Below are 19,723 nucleotides of genomic sequence, written 5' to 3' on the forward strand. Positions count from 1 at the left end.
TTCTACCAGCAAGATGTAATAATTTTAATAAACATGAGAAAAATTAACATTCAACTTAATATACTGTTTATTTATGGAACTATTTTACAATTTTTCGTATATAGGAGAGATTTTGTTCTCAAAAACCTTTAAATTATAAAATATTTCTTTGAAAACTTAAAGGTTATACTTAATCTGCATGACTTTATTATGATTTATATATATCATAAAGGAGAAAAATATGTTTTAGTGATTGTCCTGTTAATAGTGTGAATTTGTCTTTGGTTCAAAGGAAGACTTTGATTAAATGTCAGCATTTGGCCAATAGCCGTGTGTTAGAGGTGGGCCTCAAATACATCTAACACATAATGGAAACTCAGAGAACTAATTGTGAATGAAATACTATCATTCACTTGTGGCTTTAAATATGATATGGCAACCTCTGATACTTATTACATCTAAAACAGTTTAACCGTGAAATTTATTTTTGAAGCTTCTCTGTTAAATAAAAATATATGAAACCAGAGAGTGAAACAATGGTGAAAATGACGGAGAAGGAAATAGTGGAGAGAGAATTTTGCAGACATAGAAACAGTGGCTATGTTGAAAATATCAGCATCAAAAGTGTCTCTAAAGAACTGTATTTTATTGAACTCAGAAATATAGCAAGCAGGGCAAGTTTTGGAAGATCATCATAACTACTGCCATTATGGCTGTGTGCATAAACTCTCGGGATTACAGCTACACCTGGTCAATATGAAATTTAAAGAATCTCTCTGAGGCAAAGTTAAATAAGTTAAAAATTTTGTTTAATTAAACAAATAAGTAAATAAATAACTTAAATTAAAAAATCATAACATAGCATTTTAAGAGCATTTCTTGATAATAATAATATTCAATTAAAATTTAATTAACAGTATTAACCAGCCTTTATCAGGCTATAAAAATAGACCTCAATACTTCTCTGAAGCTATTCCAACATAATCAATTTATTTGAAAACTCACCTATACTAGCATCATATCTTATTAAGTAATATTATGTTTATATAAATATTTCCAAGGACTTTGTCTCAAAGAATGTGCATACATATTTTGATTAAATCACACAAGAGCTTTGGCTGTTCAATACATGTGTGACAACAAAGGAAGAATATAATTTTGCTTTAAGGTTGAGGCTATCATTTGTAATCACTAATGATTATCAATCAGGCTTTTCTTGAGAAATATGAGATTGTAGTTATCATGAGTTATGCTCAACTCTATGGTCTTCTGAATTTCTCAACTAGATCTCTATGTCCATTGCCTACTATAGTATAAAAACTAATAGGATCTTTGATCTATTTAACAGTATTTATATCATCTCTTTTAAAAAAAATTGAGCTCAATATTTTAAGATTAGTTAAAGTGAAATTCCTCAATAATTATATTGTAAACAAAAAAAAAATCTGGTGGAAAATAGAATCTATGAGATGGTTAAAAATTAGGAGAGATTATAGTTTTAAAAATTGTGTCTGGTTAAAGAGAAGCCAAACAATTGGAAGTATCAATTGATTCCATTTCTATTAAAATAAAATGGAGATGGGATAGAAAGATGAAAATTAATTATTGTGAGTACATATCAGTCTTTAACAATAGAGACTCAATACTATGAATTAATATATAAATAAGATACCTGATAAGTAGCAGTTCTGTTTTGCTCCCTTTGGCGGGCACCCCATGGTATTTACCATATGCATGGTAGTTCTCTTTCTGTGCACTAGGGGGAGGTGTGACACAATTACTCTGGAGGAGTGGTGGGCAAATTGGTGTCTATGAGGATGTTTCATTTTACTGGTCTCTTAGACACTGTGTTTTCCCCTCATTTGCGTAACAGCACATCTAATTAAAGATAATCAATGGAGCATAATACCCTTTTCTTGGAACTTTTTCATTCTCTTGTTTTTGCATTATTGTAAACCTCAAGTAAGGATATTTTATGAGTTTCCTTGAATTAGTATGGAATGCAAGAAAAATATAGATTTGTCATATTTAAAAGGTAATGATTAATAAATGAGTTTGTAACCTCTACTCTTGATTTGCTAGCTGCTGCCTTTAAAGCCTCAAAACCTCAGCTTCCAAGAAACATGCACTGGGACCACCCCTGAGAAATGTACAGGTGAGGTTTCATGGGGCAGTACAGTTAGGAACGTGCTCCATAAAACAACCCAGACTTCTACAAAGCTCTAACTCCCCTCTTTAGCAAAGGCAAATGCAAGACAAGCTACCTATTTAGAAAATACAACGACATTTTGGGATTTGATGGTCTGGCTCCTCTTTGAATTTTTAAACTGTTAAAGTTAGTCTGTTAAGGGAGGGGTGAATTTTGGATCCAGATCAGACTGCAAATTCACATTATAGGTTATCTCATTGAATCCTCTGAGAAATAAATAGCTCCTTGGCCTGAATCTTTAAGCAATTATCCCAACAACAGTCATCAGAACTTTCTTGTAATTGGTCTGGATTTGATTTTCTTTTAACCTTGAATGCTTCATGTTACAGATTCGTACGTTAGTCATTCACAATTTATAAATGGCAACTTAACTTTAGTATTTATGAATTGTGATCAATAAATACTCTAGCAATTAAAACATTCACCTTTTCTATTTCAATACTTCAATTTTCTTCTCACATTCTTAACTCTTTCCCAGAATGGCTGGAGAAGGAGCAAAGCAGTCCTCGCTTGTAGATGTTTGTGATAACTGGGGAGAAAGAATCTCTGAGATTAGGAACTGCAGTTGTAGAAGAAGTAGATGAATCATGAGTCTCTCTCTCTCTTTCTCTCTCTCTCTCTCTCTCTCTCTCTCTCTCTCTCTCTCTCTCTGTGTGTGTGTGTGTGTTGGTAGTGGTGGTGGTATTATTACTTAGAAAGCATGAATTTTAACAAATCTCCCACTGACCTGCGATCTCCCACTGATCTGCCTTTACATTTAGTTCGGCTTCTAGGCATAGGGGCTTTGGCAAATGTGGTCATCAAGACTTATTTAGTCTTAAGGAGATAACATTCAAACTGCCATGTGGAGCTTTAATAACAAGATCAAGGTAAACAATACACCAGAACTACTGTGAGTGAGTATATGGATGTTCACTTTACTTTGTATTTGGGCAGAGTTGCTAGAGTCTCACAAGGGTAAAGCCCTAAGTATTATTTAGCCGGATTTGAGTTTTAACAAGCTACAAAGATTGAATTGACCCTAAGCCTTTCTCCTTAAGGGAGAGGCATTTTTCCTCTGGGGAGACACGGCCTCTCTTTCACTGGGCTTCTGCTTTTCTTCTGAAACACTTTCATAATCAAGTGACTTTCCTTGCCAGGGTGCCTGGGGACAGCTGATTTTTCTCTGAGGATAGAGAAAGTTACATATTGATTGCTGTTGCTCGCAGCTGTTTGCACCAGCGTAGGCAGAAGCCGGCACGCTAGCACCCTCGGGTCTACACACGCTCACTGAAATGCACAACACACTCCCCAGAAACACCCCCCCGCCTCGCGCGCGCACACACAAACACACACGCACACCGCTCTGCACCTCATTGGAGACGAGTCCACGCGCAGCCGGAAGATCTGCGCCTCTCTTGGTATGGGTGGCTGGATGGTGCCGGGGAGTGTGTGTGTGTGCGTCTGTGTGTGTGTGTGTGTGTGTGTGTGTACCGAAGGAAGACTGCAGCTACCTTATTCTGCAAGCACGCTGTGATTGCAGTTCCCGTGTACATTGGATAAAAAAAATAAATAAATTGCTGTCAAACTTTTTTTTTTTAATTCACTCCTTTCCAGAGGAAGACGGTGGAGGCGCTTCTCTTGGTAGTTAAGGACTCGGGAGAACCTGCGGCGAGGCCCTGGGCGCTGCCGCCACGGCGGAGCGCAGGGCTCCACTAGCCCGACGGGTCTCCCATCTAACTGATCTAATCAATGGCTCGGAAGCTCTGGGGCTTCGGGCTCCGCCCCCGCCAGTCTCTCCTCCTCCTTCCATTGGGCGCGGGCCGAGGGGGCAGGGCCTTGCTCCTCACGCGGATTGGCTGGCAGGGAATCAGTATCAATGTTTAAGCGGCGGCGTGAGGTGAATAGAGTCAGTCAGCAAGAAGCGCTGGGGAGAGAGCAGGGACTGCGAGCCCGGCGGATGCGGCAGCGCGGAGGGCGGCTGGGGAGACGCTACTCCAACTGTTGAATTTTCACCTTTTCATTTCCACCGAAGCTTTGCTTGCGGAGATGGATTTATTTGCTTTGAAATCCGCACGTCTTTCGCAGGCTGTGAGCTGATCCTGACAGGCACCAGACTGAAAGAGACCACCCGTGACAGAAAAGGAGGAAAAAAAAAAAACCCTCCACAACGGACTGCACAATTAACTACGCACGCCGGTGCTGGACTTTGTGAATAGAGAACACAGGGGAAAACCGTGAACTGTGATGCGGGGCTAAGCTTTGAACAGTCATTGTAATCCTGATTTTTTTTCTTTTTTTCCTAAGACTCTGAAAGATTTGTGGGTTCCTCACGCCTAACCAAAAGGAAAGGTTTTAAAAAATAAATACACACACCTAGCAAAACAGACGCCTTGTTTTCCAGAGCCTCGGACTCCGGCAGAAAGAGGTAGAGTAAAAGTGCTGCTGGGTTCAGCTTCACCTTCCCCCTTCCCTCCCTCCCCTTCTCTCGCTTTTTTTTTTTTTCCTTTTTCACCAAAACATGAATCTGGCTTTTCTTTCTGTAGAGTGAGTCAGAGAAAGCGTTAGAAAGAAGCCACAACTAATGTCTGTGAAGGGAGGACCATGAGGCGAGAGTGAATACGATTCGTTCCGCTGCTTCTGACTCATCGGGCAGATCGGAACACCTGCATTTCTGGATGTGTCATTCCCGTATGTCGAGGCGCCTCGAGAACTCGAAATAATGTATAGACAGACCTGTGCCTAACATCCCCCGGGCGGCAGCTCCCCGGGGTGGGCGCCCCAGGCTGGACCGCTGCGGCCGCAGCCCCTCGCCCGCTGCCCTCGCGAGTCGCCCAGACTGTATGAGCGAGACTGCAGAAAGCATCACGCCAAACCTTGATGTGTTCCTTTCATCCAGCCCACTCCTCCTACTATAGAAAAAATTGAAGCAAAAAAAAAAAACCCGCACTTTATTCGCTTCAAATATTCACTTTTATTTCTCGCCAAGGTTTTCCTTTCTAGATGAAGAGGACTGGGAGGCAGGGCCATTGGAAGGAGATGCTGAATAGAAAGAAAAGAGAGGCACTTGACAGCCCAGCCCTGTGAATGCAGAGACTGTTTCCCTTCTAACGAGAGACAGGGAGAGTGTGTGTGCGAGCACTGGGAGGGTGGCTCCCCTTCCTTTTTATTCCGCCTCCCCCTCCCCTTTCAAATCTGCACATCCAACCATGAGTTGCCTGTTGATTTCCTTTCGTCTGGGAAGAAAAGAAAACTGGAATTAAACTGCATCTAGAGAAGTCCTGGCTCGCGGGGAGAGAATGGGATGGTAGCGGCGGCTACTGGCTTGGCGTAGAGAAATCACGGAGTGTGTTCTACGAACAGAGGCGGAGATATATCTATATATTTTTCTCCTCCCAGTAGACTCACACCACAAACGCTGATCAGACTGTGGCTTTCTTGGCTTGGGGGAAAGCCTTTTCCGAGGAAGAGAGGGAGGAGCCTGGGAAAGGGAGGAAACTACAAATCGGAACACTAGTTCTTTGCGCTGCATTTCCTCCCCTCCCTTTGGCTGCTCGGAAAGAAGAGGGAGAGAGAGAGAGAGAGAAATCTTGGCTGGGAGATGCAGTCCGCCGCCGCCGCCGCCGCCTCAGCCGGCAATGCAAGATTAGATCTCTAAATGCAGCAAAACACTGCCTGAAAACAGTCCAGCCCGCGAAGCAAGCAGACATTTCACAGGGCTCCGGGGAAGCTTGAAAATATATCTGACTCTTTTCGTTGTTCCTCATCCCCATCAATTTCATCACAGGAGGCGAGAAACAAGTAAGGATTTCACTTTCCGATCTGCCTGGAGACACACCTCCCCGCTCCCTCCCCCACCCGATGTGAAGAGTATTCCGGAGGCAAAAGGCAGAAGTGGATTTGCAGCGCCCTAGCGGGAGCGAGGAAAACCTACGGATTCTTTAGCTCATTATCATCCTTCCCAGACGCTATTTCCTTCTTATCGCTGGTCTCATCGCTCAAGTTTGAGTCGCCCGAAGTCCCGGCGGGAGAGACAAAGCCCCGGGCTCGCCCCCAGCCGCAGGGAGCCTCCGCCTTGCTCAGTGCCCCTGCGGCTCCGCTGCGCTGCTGCTTCTCGCCCAGTGCGGATGCTGTAGATCAACAGGTTCGGGGAACTTGAGAGGAATAAGGAGAGACCGCCAGGTGCAGCAGCCCGGGAGCGGAAGGAAGGAAGGACCCACAGACTTGAGGTTCGCGTCGCGCGCGCACACTGCCCCAAGCTGGCGCGCACCCATCCATTCGCCCCTCCAGTCCGGCTGCTTCTGCCAACACCCCACCGGTCTGGGATGTACCTTTCCATCTGTTGCTGTTTCCTCCTATGGGCCCCTGCCCTGACGCTCAAAAACCTGAACTACTCCGTACCGGAGGAGCAAGGGGCCGGCACGGTGATCGGCAACATCGGCAAGGATGCTCGACTGCAGCCTGGGCTTCTGCCCGCAGAGCGCGGCGGTGGCGGCGGCGGCGGCGGGCGCAGCAAGTCTGGTAGCTACCGGGTGCTGGAGAACTCGGCGCCGCACCTCCTGGACGTGGACGCCGACAGCGGGCTCCTGTACACCAAGCAGCGCATCGACCGCGAGTCCCTGTGCCGCCACAATGCCAAGTGCCAGCTGTCCCTCGAGGTGTTTGCCAACGACAAGGAGATCTGCATGATCAAGGTGGAGATCCAGGACATCAACGACAATGCTCCGTCCTTCCCCTCCGACCAGATTGAGATGGACATCTCCGAGAACGCGGCCCCCGGCACCCGCTTCCCTCTCACCAGCGCGCACGACCCGGACGCGGGTGAGAACGGGCTCCGCACCTACCTGCTTACGCGCGACGACCACGGCCTCTTCGCGCTGGACGTCAAGTCCCGCGGCGACGGCACCAAGTTCCCAGAGCTAGTTATCCAGAAGGCACTGGACCGCGAGCAGCAGAACCACCACACGCTCGTTCTGACCGCCCTGGATGGCGGCGAGCCGCCGCGCTCCGCCACCGTGCAGATCAACGTGAAGGTGATTGACTCTAACGACAACAGCCCGGTCTTCGAGGCGCCCTCCTACCTGGTAGAGCTGCCCGAGAACGCCCCGCTGGGCACCGTGGTCATTGACCTGAACGCCACCGACGCCGACGAGGGTCCCAACGGCGAAGTGATCTACTCCTTCAGCAGCTATGTACCCGACCGCGTGCGGGAGCTCTTCTCCATTGACCCCAAGACCGGCCTGATCCGTGTCAAGGGCAACCTGGACTATGAGGAGAATGGGATGCTGGAGATCGATGTACAGGCCCGAGACATGGGTCCCAACCCCATCCCGGCCCATTGCAAGGTCACTGTCAAGCTCATCGACCGCAACGACAACGCGCCGTCCATCGGTTTCGTCTCCGTGCGCCAGGGGGCGCTGAGCGAGGCCGCCCCGCCCGGCACCGTCATCGCCCTGGTGCGGGTCACTGACCGAGACTCGGGCAAGAATGGGCAGCTGCAGTGCAGGGTCCTGGGCGGAGGTGGGGCGGGCGGCGGCGGCGGCGGCCTGGGCGGGCCGGGAGGTTCTGTGCCCTTCAAGCTGGAGGAGAACTACGACAACTTCTACACCGTGGTGACTGACCGCCCGCTGGACCGCGAGACACAAGACGAGTACAACGTGACGATTGTGGCGCGGGACGGGGGCTCTCCTCCACTCAACTCCACCAAGTCGTTCGCCGTCAAGATTTTGGACGAGAATGACAACCCTCCTCGTTTCACCAAGGGACTCTATGTGCTGCAGGTGCACGAGAACAACATCCCAGGAGAGTACCTGGGCTCTGTGCTCGCCCAGGACCCCGACCTGGGCCAAAACGGCACAGTGTCCTACTCTATCCTGCCCTCGCACATCGGCGACGTGTCCATCTACACCTATGTGTCTGTGAACCCCACCAACGGAGCCATCTACGCCCTGCGCTCCTTTAACTATGAGCAGACCAAAGCTTTTGAGTTCAAGGTGCTCGCTAAGGACTCCGGCGCGCCCGCGCACTTGGAGAGCAACGCCACTGTTCGGGTGACTGTGCTAGACGTGAATGATAACGCTCCGGTGATCGTGCTGCCCACGCTGCAGAACGACACGGCTGAGCTGCAGGTGCCGCGGAACGCTGGGCTGGGCTACCTGGTGAGCACCGTGCGCGCCCTTGACAGCGACTTCGGCGAGAGCGGGCGCCTCACCTACGAGATCGTAGATGGTAACGACGACCACCTGTTTGAAATCGATCCGTCCAGCGGCGAGATTCGCACGCTTCACCCCTTCTGGGAGGACGTGACGCCGGTGGTGGAGCTGGTGGTGAAGGTGACTGACCACGGCAAGCCCACCCTGTCCGCAGTGGCCAAGCTCATCATCCGCTCGGTGAGCGGCTCCCTGCCCGAGGGGGTGCCCCGGGTGAACGGCGAGCAGCACCACTGGGACATGTCGCTGCCGCTCATCGTGACTCTGAGCACTATCTCCATCATCCTCCTGGCGGCCATGATCACCATCGCCGTCAAGTGCAAGCGCGAGAACAAGGAGATCCGCACTTACAACTGCCGCATCGCCGAGTACAGCCACCCGCAGCTGGGCGGGGGCAAGGGCAAGAAGAAGAAGATCAACAAAAATGATATCATGCTGGTGCAGAGCGAGGTGGAGGAGAGGAACGCCATGAACGTCATGAACGTGGTGAGCAGCCCCTCCCTGGCTACCTCCCCCATGTACTTCGACTACCAGACCCGCCTGCCCCTCAGCTCGCCCAGGTCGGAGGTGATGTATCTCAAACCGGCCTCCAACAACCTGACTGTCCCTCAGGGGCACGCGGGCTGCCACACCAGCTTCACCGGACAAGGGACTAATGCGAGCGAGACCCCGGCCACTCGGATGTCCATAATTCAGGTAGGAGACTTTTAGCCTAACTGGAACTTCACTTTCTTGCTGGTTGGGAGCTGTCCTGAAATGTTTGGAACAGGGCACTCCACACTGCCAGTAGCAGTGAGAGGGGAATTTTTTTTAAGTGAAAATGATTTACACTTATGCCACTACGTGTAGAAGATATTCTATACATAACCCTCCCCATGTAGTCTAAAATCTACAAGATGTAAATGTCTTACTTTTCTTACATTTTAAAGTTTATTTTTAGAGGTTTTAAAATGTTACCAATGTTAAGTATTCATATTTTATTTTACTCTATTTGTTGGTTTGCATTTCTTTCCCCCCCAAAAAGGATTTGTAGTGTAGAGAAAATACTGTTTTAGTTAATTTACTTCAAGTCCATTAAAACAATCTGACGCCAAAAGAAATGTTCACTCAACTATCAAGAAGTTAACCACTTGAAGTACAACATAGAAACCAGTCAGAATTTCAGAGCCTGAATCAATTGGAGCTAAGTTTTCACAACCCCTAAAAATCAGCTTCATATTTCAAAAGTGTTTTAAAGGATGTGAATCTCATTTATTCTTCACCTGAAACTGCAGCGTAATGCATTAGTGTAGCTTAAGCTTTGGAAATGTGAATTATGCTCTGAAGGTCTTAGAAAAGTTTGAGAAAATATTAGGCTCTGGAGAATGACTAGTAAGTCTCTGTGAAAAGTTTAAATTTGTTTTGTGATTTTCCTCATGTGTTGTTTCCTGGAATCAATGAGGTATGAAGAGTATACTAGAACAGCAGACTCACTCTGTGCTGTTGAAAACAGGAGGCAAAGTTGCACAAAAGGCACTTGTGCCAAAAATAATTCCAGGATGCATTTAGTTTTCATACTGTGTGTAACTTCATCATATCTACATGATATATATTAGATAGTATAATTTAAAGTTATTGATATATTAAAAAAAAAAACCTCACTGACCCAGCATGGACCCTAGACTCTTAACAACAGCAGGTGCCTGTATAGTGTTTGTCTAGTCACTGCCTAGTTTCTTTTATCCACTATTGAGTTGTGTCATGGAAAAACTTAATTCTTGCTTATTATGAATGTGTGTTGCTACAGATTACTCTGAATGAGCAATACTTGAAATGCACAATTGAGTTTAACTAAAAGTGACATTTTGAGAGAAAGATTAGTTTGGGGCAAATGAAAATAATTTGTTCAGAGTTTTATGCTTTGAAAGAGCAAACACCTTTTAATGACACTTGATTCAGTAATGTTTTTATTATTCAAACAGAATAGTAAAAGTTCATAATCTCTAAATTTCTAACATAAGTATAACAAATACTAAAACTTAGCAAAATATTTTCCTATAATAGTATTATGTCCTTGTAGATCAGACTGTTGTACTTGATGGGCAACTGAATACTAAAGTATCAGTTGTAGTATTAATATCCGACTTTTTACAGTGTTTGCTATACACCAGTAATCATGGTTTTTTTGGAGGTCTATATAAAACTGAACAAGAAATTCCTCCCATAAAAAAACTGTAGTTTGTCTGAAAATCTGTGTAAAACTGGTATTTATGATAATTTCTTTAGAGGAAGATATGTTAATACACATTTCTAGATCTATGGTAGTCATTTGATAAATACACATATGTTACATATCTTTCTTACATTTTTACCATTGACAGTTACAAAGATATCACAGAGGGCTAATGTTTATTCTTCTACTTCAAGTACTATGAATTGAATTTGTATTTAGAGTGCAGTAAAAATGAAGTCTGTACAGTAGAATTCTCAGCAAACCTGATTCCTGGTCAGATTAGTGAGAAACAATCTTGGATGGAAGTATTCAGGAGGTTTTAGGGGGGTGGCGGGCAGGCATCCCTATACTGTGTTTACACCATATTCTTCTTGAAGCTGATTCCTCTCATTAGCAGTAAAACTTGAGCCAAAGAAAATCACACACACACACACACACACACACACACACACACACACACACGAAGGGAGAGAGAGAGAATTTGAAGAGAAAACAAAAGAGACGAACTTCCTTGCTATTCCCTTTCTTCCCAAATCTTAACTCAAGCCATAAAGACACAGAAGAAGTTTTTCTTGATTTTTTTTTTTTTTCTCACAGTGGTTCAGTTTCCCATACTGTTCCTGCCCTGGAAATATCCTCAGTACACAATGTTAAAACAGACTCTTTATTTATTTAATTTTTCCTATTGAGTTTTTGCAGTCCTATAAAGGATACTTTTAAAATTCCTAATAGGTTAATTTCCTTTTAAATGTGTCAGGTTTTTCTCAATGCTTATTATGGAGAACAAAGGAAATTGATTACAGTGACCTTTCCTTTTTCCTTTCTTTTTTAAACTAGTATGCTGCAAACACTTTGTGCTGAAGTGTCATGCTCAGATTAAAGTGTTCAGGTATCCCACAATCTTGTTTCAAGTGCATTTATTAACGTGTATTTAACACAGCCTGCTGAAGAAACACACTATTAATTTCATGTGTATTTCTGAAAGAATTTTAATCCACAAGTGCAGTTGGACTTAAATCTACTAGATCTAGGTTATTTTGATTTTCCAGCATCTGTGCTGGTTAGAATGTTCCCAGTGATTTCTAATGATGGAATGAAAATAATATCATAGTTGTTTTGAAATACACTGGTTAAGAGTGGTGATATGAAATTTAGGAACTTTAGGATTTATAAGACTCATGTTACAACTCAAATTAAAATTTCTCAAAAGATTTTTTATGAGTCACAGGGTCTAAAATGCTATGGTTAAGATCCCTAGGTTCTTGGGCATAAGAATATTTTTATTGGAAATGGATGCAGAATAATCACGTAAGCTTGTGTAGAAAGAATGGTTTGTGAGAAGAGACGTTTTCACCAAGTTTCTCAGCCCAAGTCAAGTCAGTCTATGAAGTGTTTAAACAATTGGCTAGTGATGAAAGTACCCTCAATAGTGTGACTCATAATGCAACATTGTTATAATGGAATATTTTATTTATTTTAAAGTTACGAAAGTGATTTTGAAAAATAGGAACCAAGACCTTGTCATAGGTAAGGCAAATAGATCATTACAACAAATCTATAAAAAAAAAAACAAAACACTGTTCATAGGAGCAATTTCCATGTGAATTATTTCATGTGTTAGTATGAAAATCTAAAATCAAGTAGAGATCATTAATAATTGTCACGAGTAACTGCTGATCGTGGCTTGGCAAGAATTATTTGTTAAATCTCAGGGTAACTTTTCAACAGGTGTTTTCAACGAAGGCCTGGCTGAGAAGAGGGAGGAGGCTGGAGACTTCTCATTGGTGGGAGAATAACCAGTTTTGTTTGAACATCTGTGTTTTCAGACTTTTTTTTTTTTTTGAGCATGACTACAAGTCATTTTAATATGCTATCATAGAAGAAAATATACTGAGCCAGCAGAATAAGATGTACTAAAATAAATTTTTCAAAGGAATACATTCTTACACAGTGTTTTACAGTTCAATTTTAAAAGATTCACATTGGGGTTGACTTTAGGTTCTTTATGCTGGCAGAGGGAATCCTTTTGCTATAACTGCGTGGTCTCTTCAATAAAAGTGAATTAAACAGATGGTAAATGCTTACAGTCAATCCAAATATGTTAAAATGAGATAGAGGTATAGAGGACTAAAGTATCATAGTGTCGACAAGAATTTCAGTATTTTAGAATGAAAGGGTGAAAGGAAAAAAGTATACCTTTACTAGAGACATTAACTGTTACCTGTCTTTATTCCTGCTTCTCTAACACAAGAGATTCTTGACTTGGGACTCAGATGAGTTCTCAAGACCACAATCTTCAAAACTTCATACTCTAGTATATTAATGATTTCAGTAACAAGCACAAGTATGCCAACAATTTTTTTCACTTACAATTAAAAAATTTTTTGCAATGTTATTATAAGACGGTACGTTTTGATTAGTTATATGCATTTGTTTCCATAAACTTGATGTATATCTGTCTCTATTCATAGGGGTTTTTGTGGACTGAGTAGGAAGGGAATATCCCTTTCTCACTGCAGGCCTTTAGGACTGTCTTGTCCATTTGCCTTTTGAAGTTTCTTATAAGATAGGATGTATTCTTACCCCAGATTAACAGGAGTACACAATCATAAAATGTATTTTTCTGTTTTACATTATTTAAAAGTAGCACAAATAAAGTAGGAATAAACTTAAAAAGATAATCAGCGATTAAGGTGTTTTGAATTTCTTTGGAGAGGAGTTTAAAATACAAATTATTAACATATTTTTAATATATTCTTACTTTTATTCTTAGTTTTGCGTGTACTCATCAAAATCACAGCTCCAACGGAAATGTGTGCATTTCTCTTTTATAGTAAATGAAAATACAAAAGGTATAATTTTTACTGTATGAACTAGAAAGCTGAGAATCTCATTTTTAATACTATTTGATTTAACTACTCATAATATAATAACTTCTTTATCCATTAGTTTTTTAGTTTTCAGTAACATTTCTAAAACATTAGCTGGATAATATTTTATCATCTTTACACTGAGAAGATAATCATCAGTCTTTTAAAAATGTAGGAATACAGTAATTTTTAATTTTACTTAAGTTATTTGAGTGAGTTATATAATTTTAATTGAGTTCTATGAGAATTTTATAATTTCAATAAATATTGTCATATATAAATCTGCACAGAGGACTTTGGAATTTTATTCTTGTCATCTTCATGTTATTTAAGGCTGTATGCGATCATGAAAAATATCAGATTGTAGAAAAGTATGCCTTAATTCCTATCTCAAGTGCTTGAACATACTTTTTAGTCAAGAAAAATAATTTACATGTTCTAAAATACTATCTATTGCCTGTAACTATATTGATCAAGACAGACCCCAAAATTAAAATAAAATAAAACATATTTTCCAGAAACTTTTCTCAATAAAATTGATGTTATAATAATATTATTTACTTTTATAGTGCATGTTTATATATAAGGTTAAAATAAATAAATTATTCTTAAAATGATCCCAAATATCACCTCTATTAATGGACTAAGAAATATACATATTTTTAAAGAAAAAAACCTTAAAAATCTCCAGATAAATATTTGATACTGTTTAAAAATATAATATTTATACCGTGTCATGTTTCACTACCGTTATCAGGTTTCAAATTTTTCACTGTTAGCGCTGCTTATGTGATATAATGCAGTAGACATATAGTTATAAATATAAAAGATATAAATTAAGAATATACCATTTTTTGAGATTAATAAGGGTTTACGTGCATTTACTACAGTGAAGGCTGGCTCTGCCCATATTTATGAAAATGTGAACAATAAAACTTCCTGGCAAAAGTAAAGTTTGTGTATACATGTATAAATGTCTATATTTTCAGTATAATGTATAACTCAAGCACAAATATTAGCCCATTTTTCTACTTTTTTAGTTTAAAGGTGGTTCTCCTCTTTTTAAGAGTGAACTCAAACCTTTATTTTTCTTTGAAAGGAGGTTAAAACTTGATGACCTTACTGTTTAAAAGCTTCAAACATTTTGAAGTTCCTTTAAGTAGAGCCAGTCATTCCAGAGCAGAGTAGTTAGGAAACAGCTGGCCTTCAGTAGACAGTACGTTGGCGTTTATGTAGATTTAGAGGAAAAAAATCTCATCCAAATTTCCGATTCTTTCGGGAGGATGGTGGGATGGCTGGAGGCATTGTGAGAATGTACACTGGGAGCTTGATGATGAAACCACAGGAGGAAGGTGAAGCCACTAGGACTGGATTCATGCCGGTTAGGAAGTGAAAATTAACTCCCCTCTGCTGAGAAGTCTTGTAATACACTCAATAGTGGGTAAATTCTTACAAATGCACCTGCTAATTATGATATTAGTCATTGCTCCAGAATGTATTCCCCTCAGTGATGCTTCCGTTTAATAAATCCCGCAGGGCATTATCTTAAAGCCATATTTTAGTAAAGCCATTAGGGAAACTTTTTTTTTTGTACTGAATTCCTTCAACCAATGACTGTATATTTGTTAGAGAATAGCAGGAAGATCATTTTGCCTATCAATTTGAAGACAGTGTGACTTCTGCCACCCACCTACAAAACACTTTTAAATCTTCATTAGACCTACACTGATCTACTGTCAACCTATTTTAGCTAAGGAGAAGTTGACAAGAATTCCCTTCATTGGCACACAGTATCTTACAGTTAGTCATAGCTTTCACCACTAGCTTTGACAGTGATAGATTGCTAGCCTTTGGTCTTCTGAAATAAATTATCTATAATAAAGAAGTCCTTAATGACATCAACATTCCCTGCTGTGACTAAGAATCTTGCTCTCTTCTGTCCTTGCTACTGCAGAAGTATCAATTCAATACTTTTAAGTTAAAGCAAAAAAAAAAAAAGCTATAGCAAAATATAGATGCAAAATTGTTGCAGTATGGATGGCATTTTTCACTTGTGTGCACCATGTTCTTCCAGTGATTGACTGTAAAATTGTTTCAGACAATGTTTGAGAGAATCTATTGATATACATGTGGCATACTTTTATTTGTCTGTTCTGGTCCTAGTGATATTCTGATTACTGGTATTTGTAGGCTCTGCCCTGAATCTATTCCAGGGAGTTTTATTGTAGTGAAATGACTCTTACAGTTCATTGAGCATCTAGTATAACTGTGCTAAATATGATTGGCAAGTTTGCATGTATTTATTCAAAAAATAAGTCAGTTAAACAGCATAATTATGAGAAAACGAATCATAACAATAAAAGACCATTTAAGTTAACAAGCTTTGTGATCAAAGGATAAATACAGGTTGGATAAATGAGACATTAGATGTTAACTCATCTACATAAATAGACTTTGGTCTGATTAGGGGAATGGAATATATTAAAATAATTTGATGGTATTAGAAATTTATTTTATTTCAGTCATTTTGAAATACTTAAAGACCTGAGTTATTTACTTTATGTTTCTATTCGATAAAATAGTCATGAACCATGTCCATGTTGGGTAAAAAATAGGCAAAGTAAAGATAAATAGAATCTTGTAAGCTTCTGTTTGGTAGAATACACCCTGTCTGAACAGTATTTATTATTTTTTAGACTTGCAATGTTTTTGACTGATTTTTAATTAGCGGAACACATTAAAGGGACCATTTTAAGAACAATTTCTTGTTTACTTCCTTTATCAGCTAAAAGCAGCCTTTGTGGAATATGAAAGTGTGAGCATTAAAACTCTATTTCAACTTTTCAAAGCTACACATTCATAATTGTTTTGTGGATATGTACTATTTTTAAGAAACACTGGATACATGTTTGTAAATTATATTAATACATAATGTAGATCATGACTTTACATTCTCAAAGTTTCTAATGTTATTTTGATAGCATATATATTTTAAAATAACATTTAGCTTATAATGTGACTTAAGTAACTAATTTCCTTCCAATAACCATGGTATGTTTTCTTCAGCATCTTTTGGTGATAACTTTTAAAAAACGTAATTTAAGCATAAGTCATTAATTAGTATACTTTTTATAGTATTTTTACCTGAATCCTTAATAACTATTGCTAAGCAATGATTGAGTTATATGTAGAATTTTCATGTCCTCCAATTTGATAAAAATTCAAGTTGAAATACAGGCATTTACCCTAAATTTCAGTAGCTTTTTTTAATTATTATTAAAGCAGAAAAGCAACAGGTACTTTATTGTAGGCAGAAATGTTCATGAGGTCAAAATTTCATTTTTATTTTTATATTCCAATTTTAGACTATCAGTGTCTTAGAACATTTCTTAAATTTGTATTTATTTGCAGTATGAACATTTGTATCACTTTTGAAGCTTAAAATATAAGTTTTCACCCTTAAGATATATTATTCCTTTTCTCTTCACAGACCCCAATATAAATATCTTTACTCTTCATTTTATTTTACACACAGCATATTTTACCAGGATATACTGAGATTATTTTAGGACTGCATACTTGATCGATGTGTACTGTTTTGTTTTTTCACAACACCAAAGCAATTGCATTTCCAGAGCTGATATTTATAAAAGCAATTCACCTATGATTACCGTGAGAAGAATTATCTAACTGCAGTGTAAAGTGGCCAAAATGTACTTTTACTGATGTCCTCACTTCAGTAGGTGAGGCAACAGTAAGAATTTAGAATGTTCAAGAAATAATATGCTTAAAATCTTAACGAAGTTTGCTAAGAAAGAATGCTATCAACAATATTTTGGAAAAACAGGAATTAGCCTCAAAATAGGATTTGTTCTGGTTCAAACTTGATAATTGCTTACTGATACATCTTTAAATGAAAATTAGTCATAAAACTTTCTGAGCAACTTGAAAAATAATTTGCTTTGATTTCAGTAGTTTTGTCAGCAAAAAAAAAAGAAAACCAGAGTATTGTCTAAATATTAGTGAATTGTGTTCAGTGTCTTCTTGGGGCAAAAAAATTCTATTTTGCTTTGGCAGTTTTGATTCTATTTAAAAATTGTTTAGCCCAATCAACTTATTGCATTAATAAGGTGAATAAGAGGAGTTATAAGTCATGCAAAATGGAAGAGAAATCAACTGTGTATCATTATTAACACCCCCATTAAGATAGAATTAAAGATTACATTCAAACTTGCTTCCACAAAGTTTCAAAGCAAGACACTTGACTGCTTTATTTTTATTATTATTTTTAGCTTTTCATGACCTTGTGAAATATGAATGACTTTCTTCTTTTTGTTTTAAAACCAATGCTTCATCTCGTTTTAATCTTGGTTGATTCAATTGGAAATTTCTGATTTATAAGAAAAGCTACACAAGACTGTTACTTGGCATGGTACACATGGAATGCATTTGTAATTTTAGAAACAATGAAAATATGTTGGTGGTAATGCATTAATGCAAATACAGATTAAGACACAGAATTATTGAGAGCAAATATGATGTGAAAACTAGGAAATAATTTAATATAACACATAGACTGACAATTGTATAACCTTGCCTTTTTAGTGTTTGCAGATGCATGGATAGTAATTATTAGCTAAAATTCCAGATCCTGGAACTTCTAGGAAAGCTACTGTTTATCCCTAGATGATGCTAAGATAGGAAATAAGAGAACTGTCCCATTAAAAAAATCCAACCTACAGGCTTTTGTGGGCATTCTTGACAAAAGCCTATTCTGCAGTGTGGCCCTGATATCAGATATGCCAGTACTAACAAATGAAGCAATATGCCTAAGTGAGGAGAAACTAAAAGACAGGGAATACATTTAAGGAGACCTTTTTTACCCCTTGATTTTGAGCAATAGACTTTCCACAATTTTTTATAATCAAGACAATTACATAGTAATTTGGGTTAGAATGCATGCCCCATTCCCCATCTCAAAACCCAATTTGTTACCACCTGTGGCTATTTCTATTAAAAAAAAAAAGAAAGAGAGAAACATAATTACTATGAGTCTCAGCAGTCTTAGAGTAAATTTTTGCAATTACAATACTTCCCTTGGGCAGATGTGTGAAAATGGCAGATTAATTTCTGCTAGGATCTTTCTGTTCCTTGTGCATTTTTAGGTTTGGTGTCGCCTGCTTATTAGAGAGGCTCTGTTTGCACTGGTTAAAGGTTATGCCAGTGTTTCCATAGTAAATCTCTAGAAATGAAGACCCACAAGTCAGCCATTAAATTTTGCCTTAGGTGAAACATTGACATGTAACGTCTCAGCAAAAGAGTAGGCAATATTTCCCACCACACTTCTCTGTTGCTTGGTTAAGTTTGAAGTAAATAGTAGTAGGACCATTTGTCAGTGTTGAGAAATCAGGACTTTCACTAGCAGGTAGAAAGAAAAGTGCAGTCCTTTGAATTGTAAAATAATAGCTAATCGACAGAAGTCAATGGAAGTATTTTTATTCTATGTTTGATCCTAAAGCTATGCAATGCATTAGAATTTTAAAGAGTCACCATAGAAATATGGAGACTGGATGGCTAACAGGAGATTTACCACTTGATCAATTTCCTTTCATTCCTTCTTTTGGTTGTGGTATGTAAACTCCATTCATAATAAAGGTCTAATTGATCTACATACAAAATAATTAATGTTATTAATTCTGAACAGTTTTAAAACTCTGGGTCAGTGTTGTAATTCTTTATTAGTCATTTGGCACAAAGCCATGTATATAGGAAAATGCTTGGGGATAGTGAGACAGTGACCACATCCATCTTTGTTACTATAGTTGAGAGAACCTAGCATAGTTTCTAATACATAGTGGGCACTTAAAAATATGAATTATTTGTAATGTTCTATGATCCTGATCAGATATGAGCTGGAACTTGGATTCAAGCCTACAAGTTACTGAAGTCACAATCTAAGATATTATTCATAAGAACATACTGAAATAACAATCTGTTGGTAAATAATTTATTTGAAGGTGGCACATATAACAATTTTTATTTATAGTTTCTATCTTTTTAATAACTACGATGAAAATTCCTTTACAGTTCTAATGATAATATTAGCAATTCATGAACAAAAAAAATCCAGGTGATCAAGTTTCACAATTATGAGCACAATGCTTTCACAGAATTTTTAATGTATTTATAAATCTGTATGTGTATACATATTTATACATAAATCCAAAGTTTATACATAGTATATCAAGAAAAAAATAGTACTACT

General features: G+C 39.6%; 1 protein-coding gene across 1 annotated transcript in view; it reads left to right on the plus strand.

Moving 5' to 3' along the window:
- The first annotated feature begins 5,440 nt into the window (after window positions 1-5,440).
- Window positions 5,441-19,723, plus strand: part of PCDH17 (protocadherin 17) — a 95,695-nt gene continuing 81,412 nt past the window's right edge. Inside the window, exon 1 of the mRNA XM_006215432.4 lies at window positions 5,441-9,072. Within this exon, the coding sequence (XP_006215494.1) occupies window positions 6,493-9,072 (2,580 nt within the window). The 5' untranslated portion in view covers window positions 5,441-6,492. The remainder of the gene's footprint in view (window positions 9,073-19,723) is intronic.

Source organism: Vicugna pacos, chromosome 14 (genome assembly GCF_048564905.1).
Source record: "Vicugna pacos chromosome 14, VicPac4, whole genome shotgun sequence".
NCBI lineage: Eukaryota > Metazoa > Chordata > Mammalia > Artiodactyla > Camelidae > Vicugna > Vicugna pacos.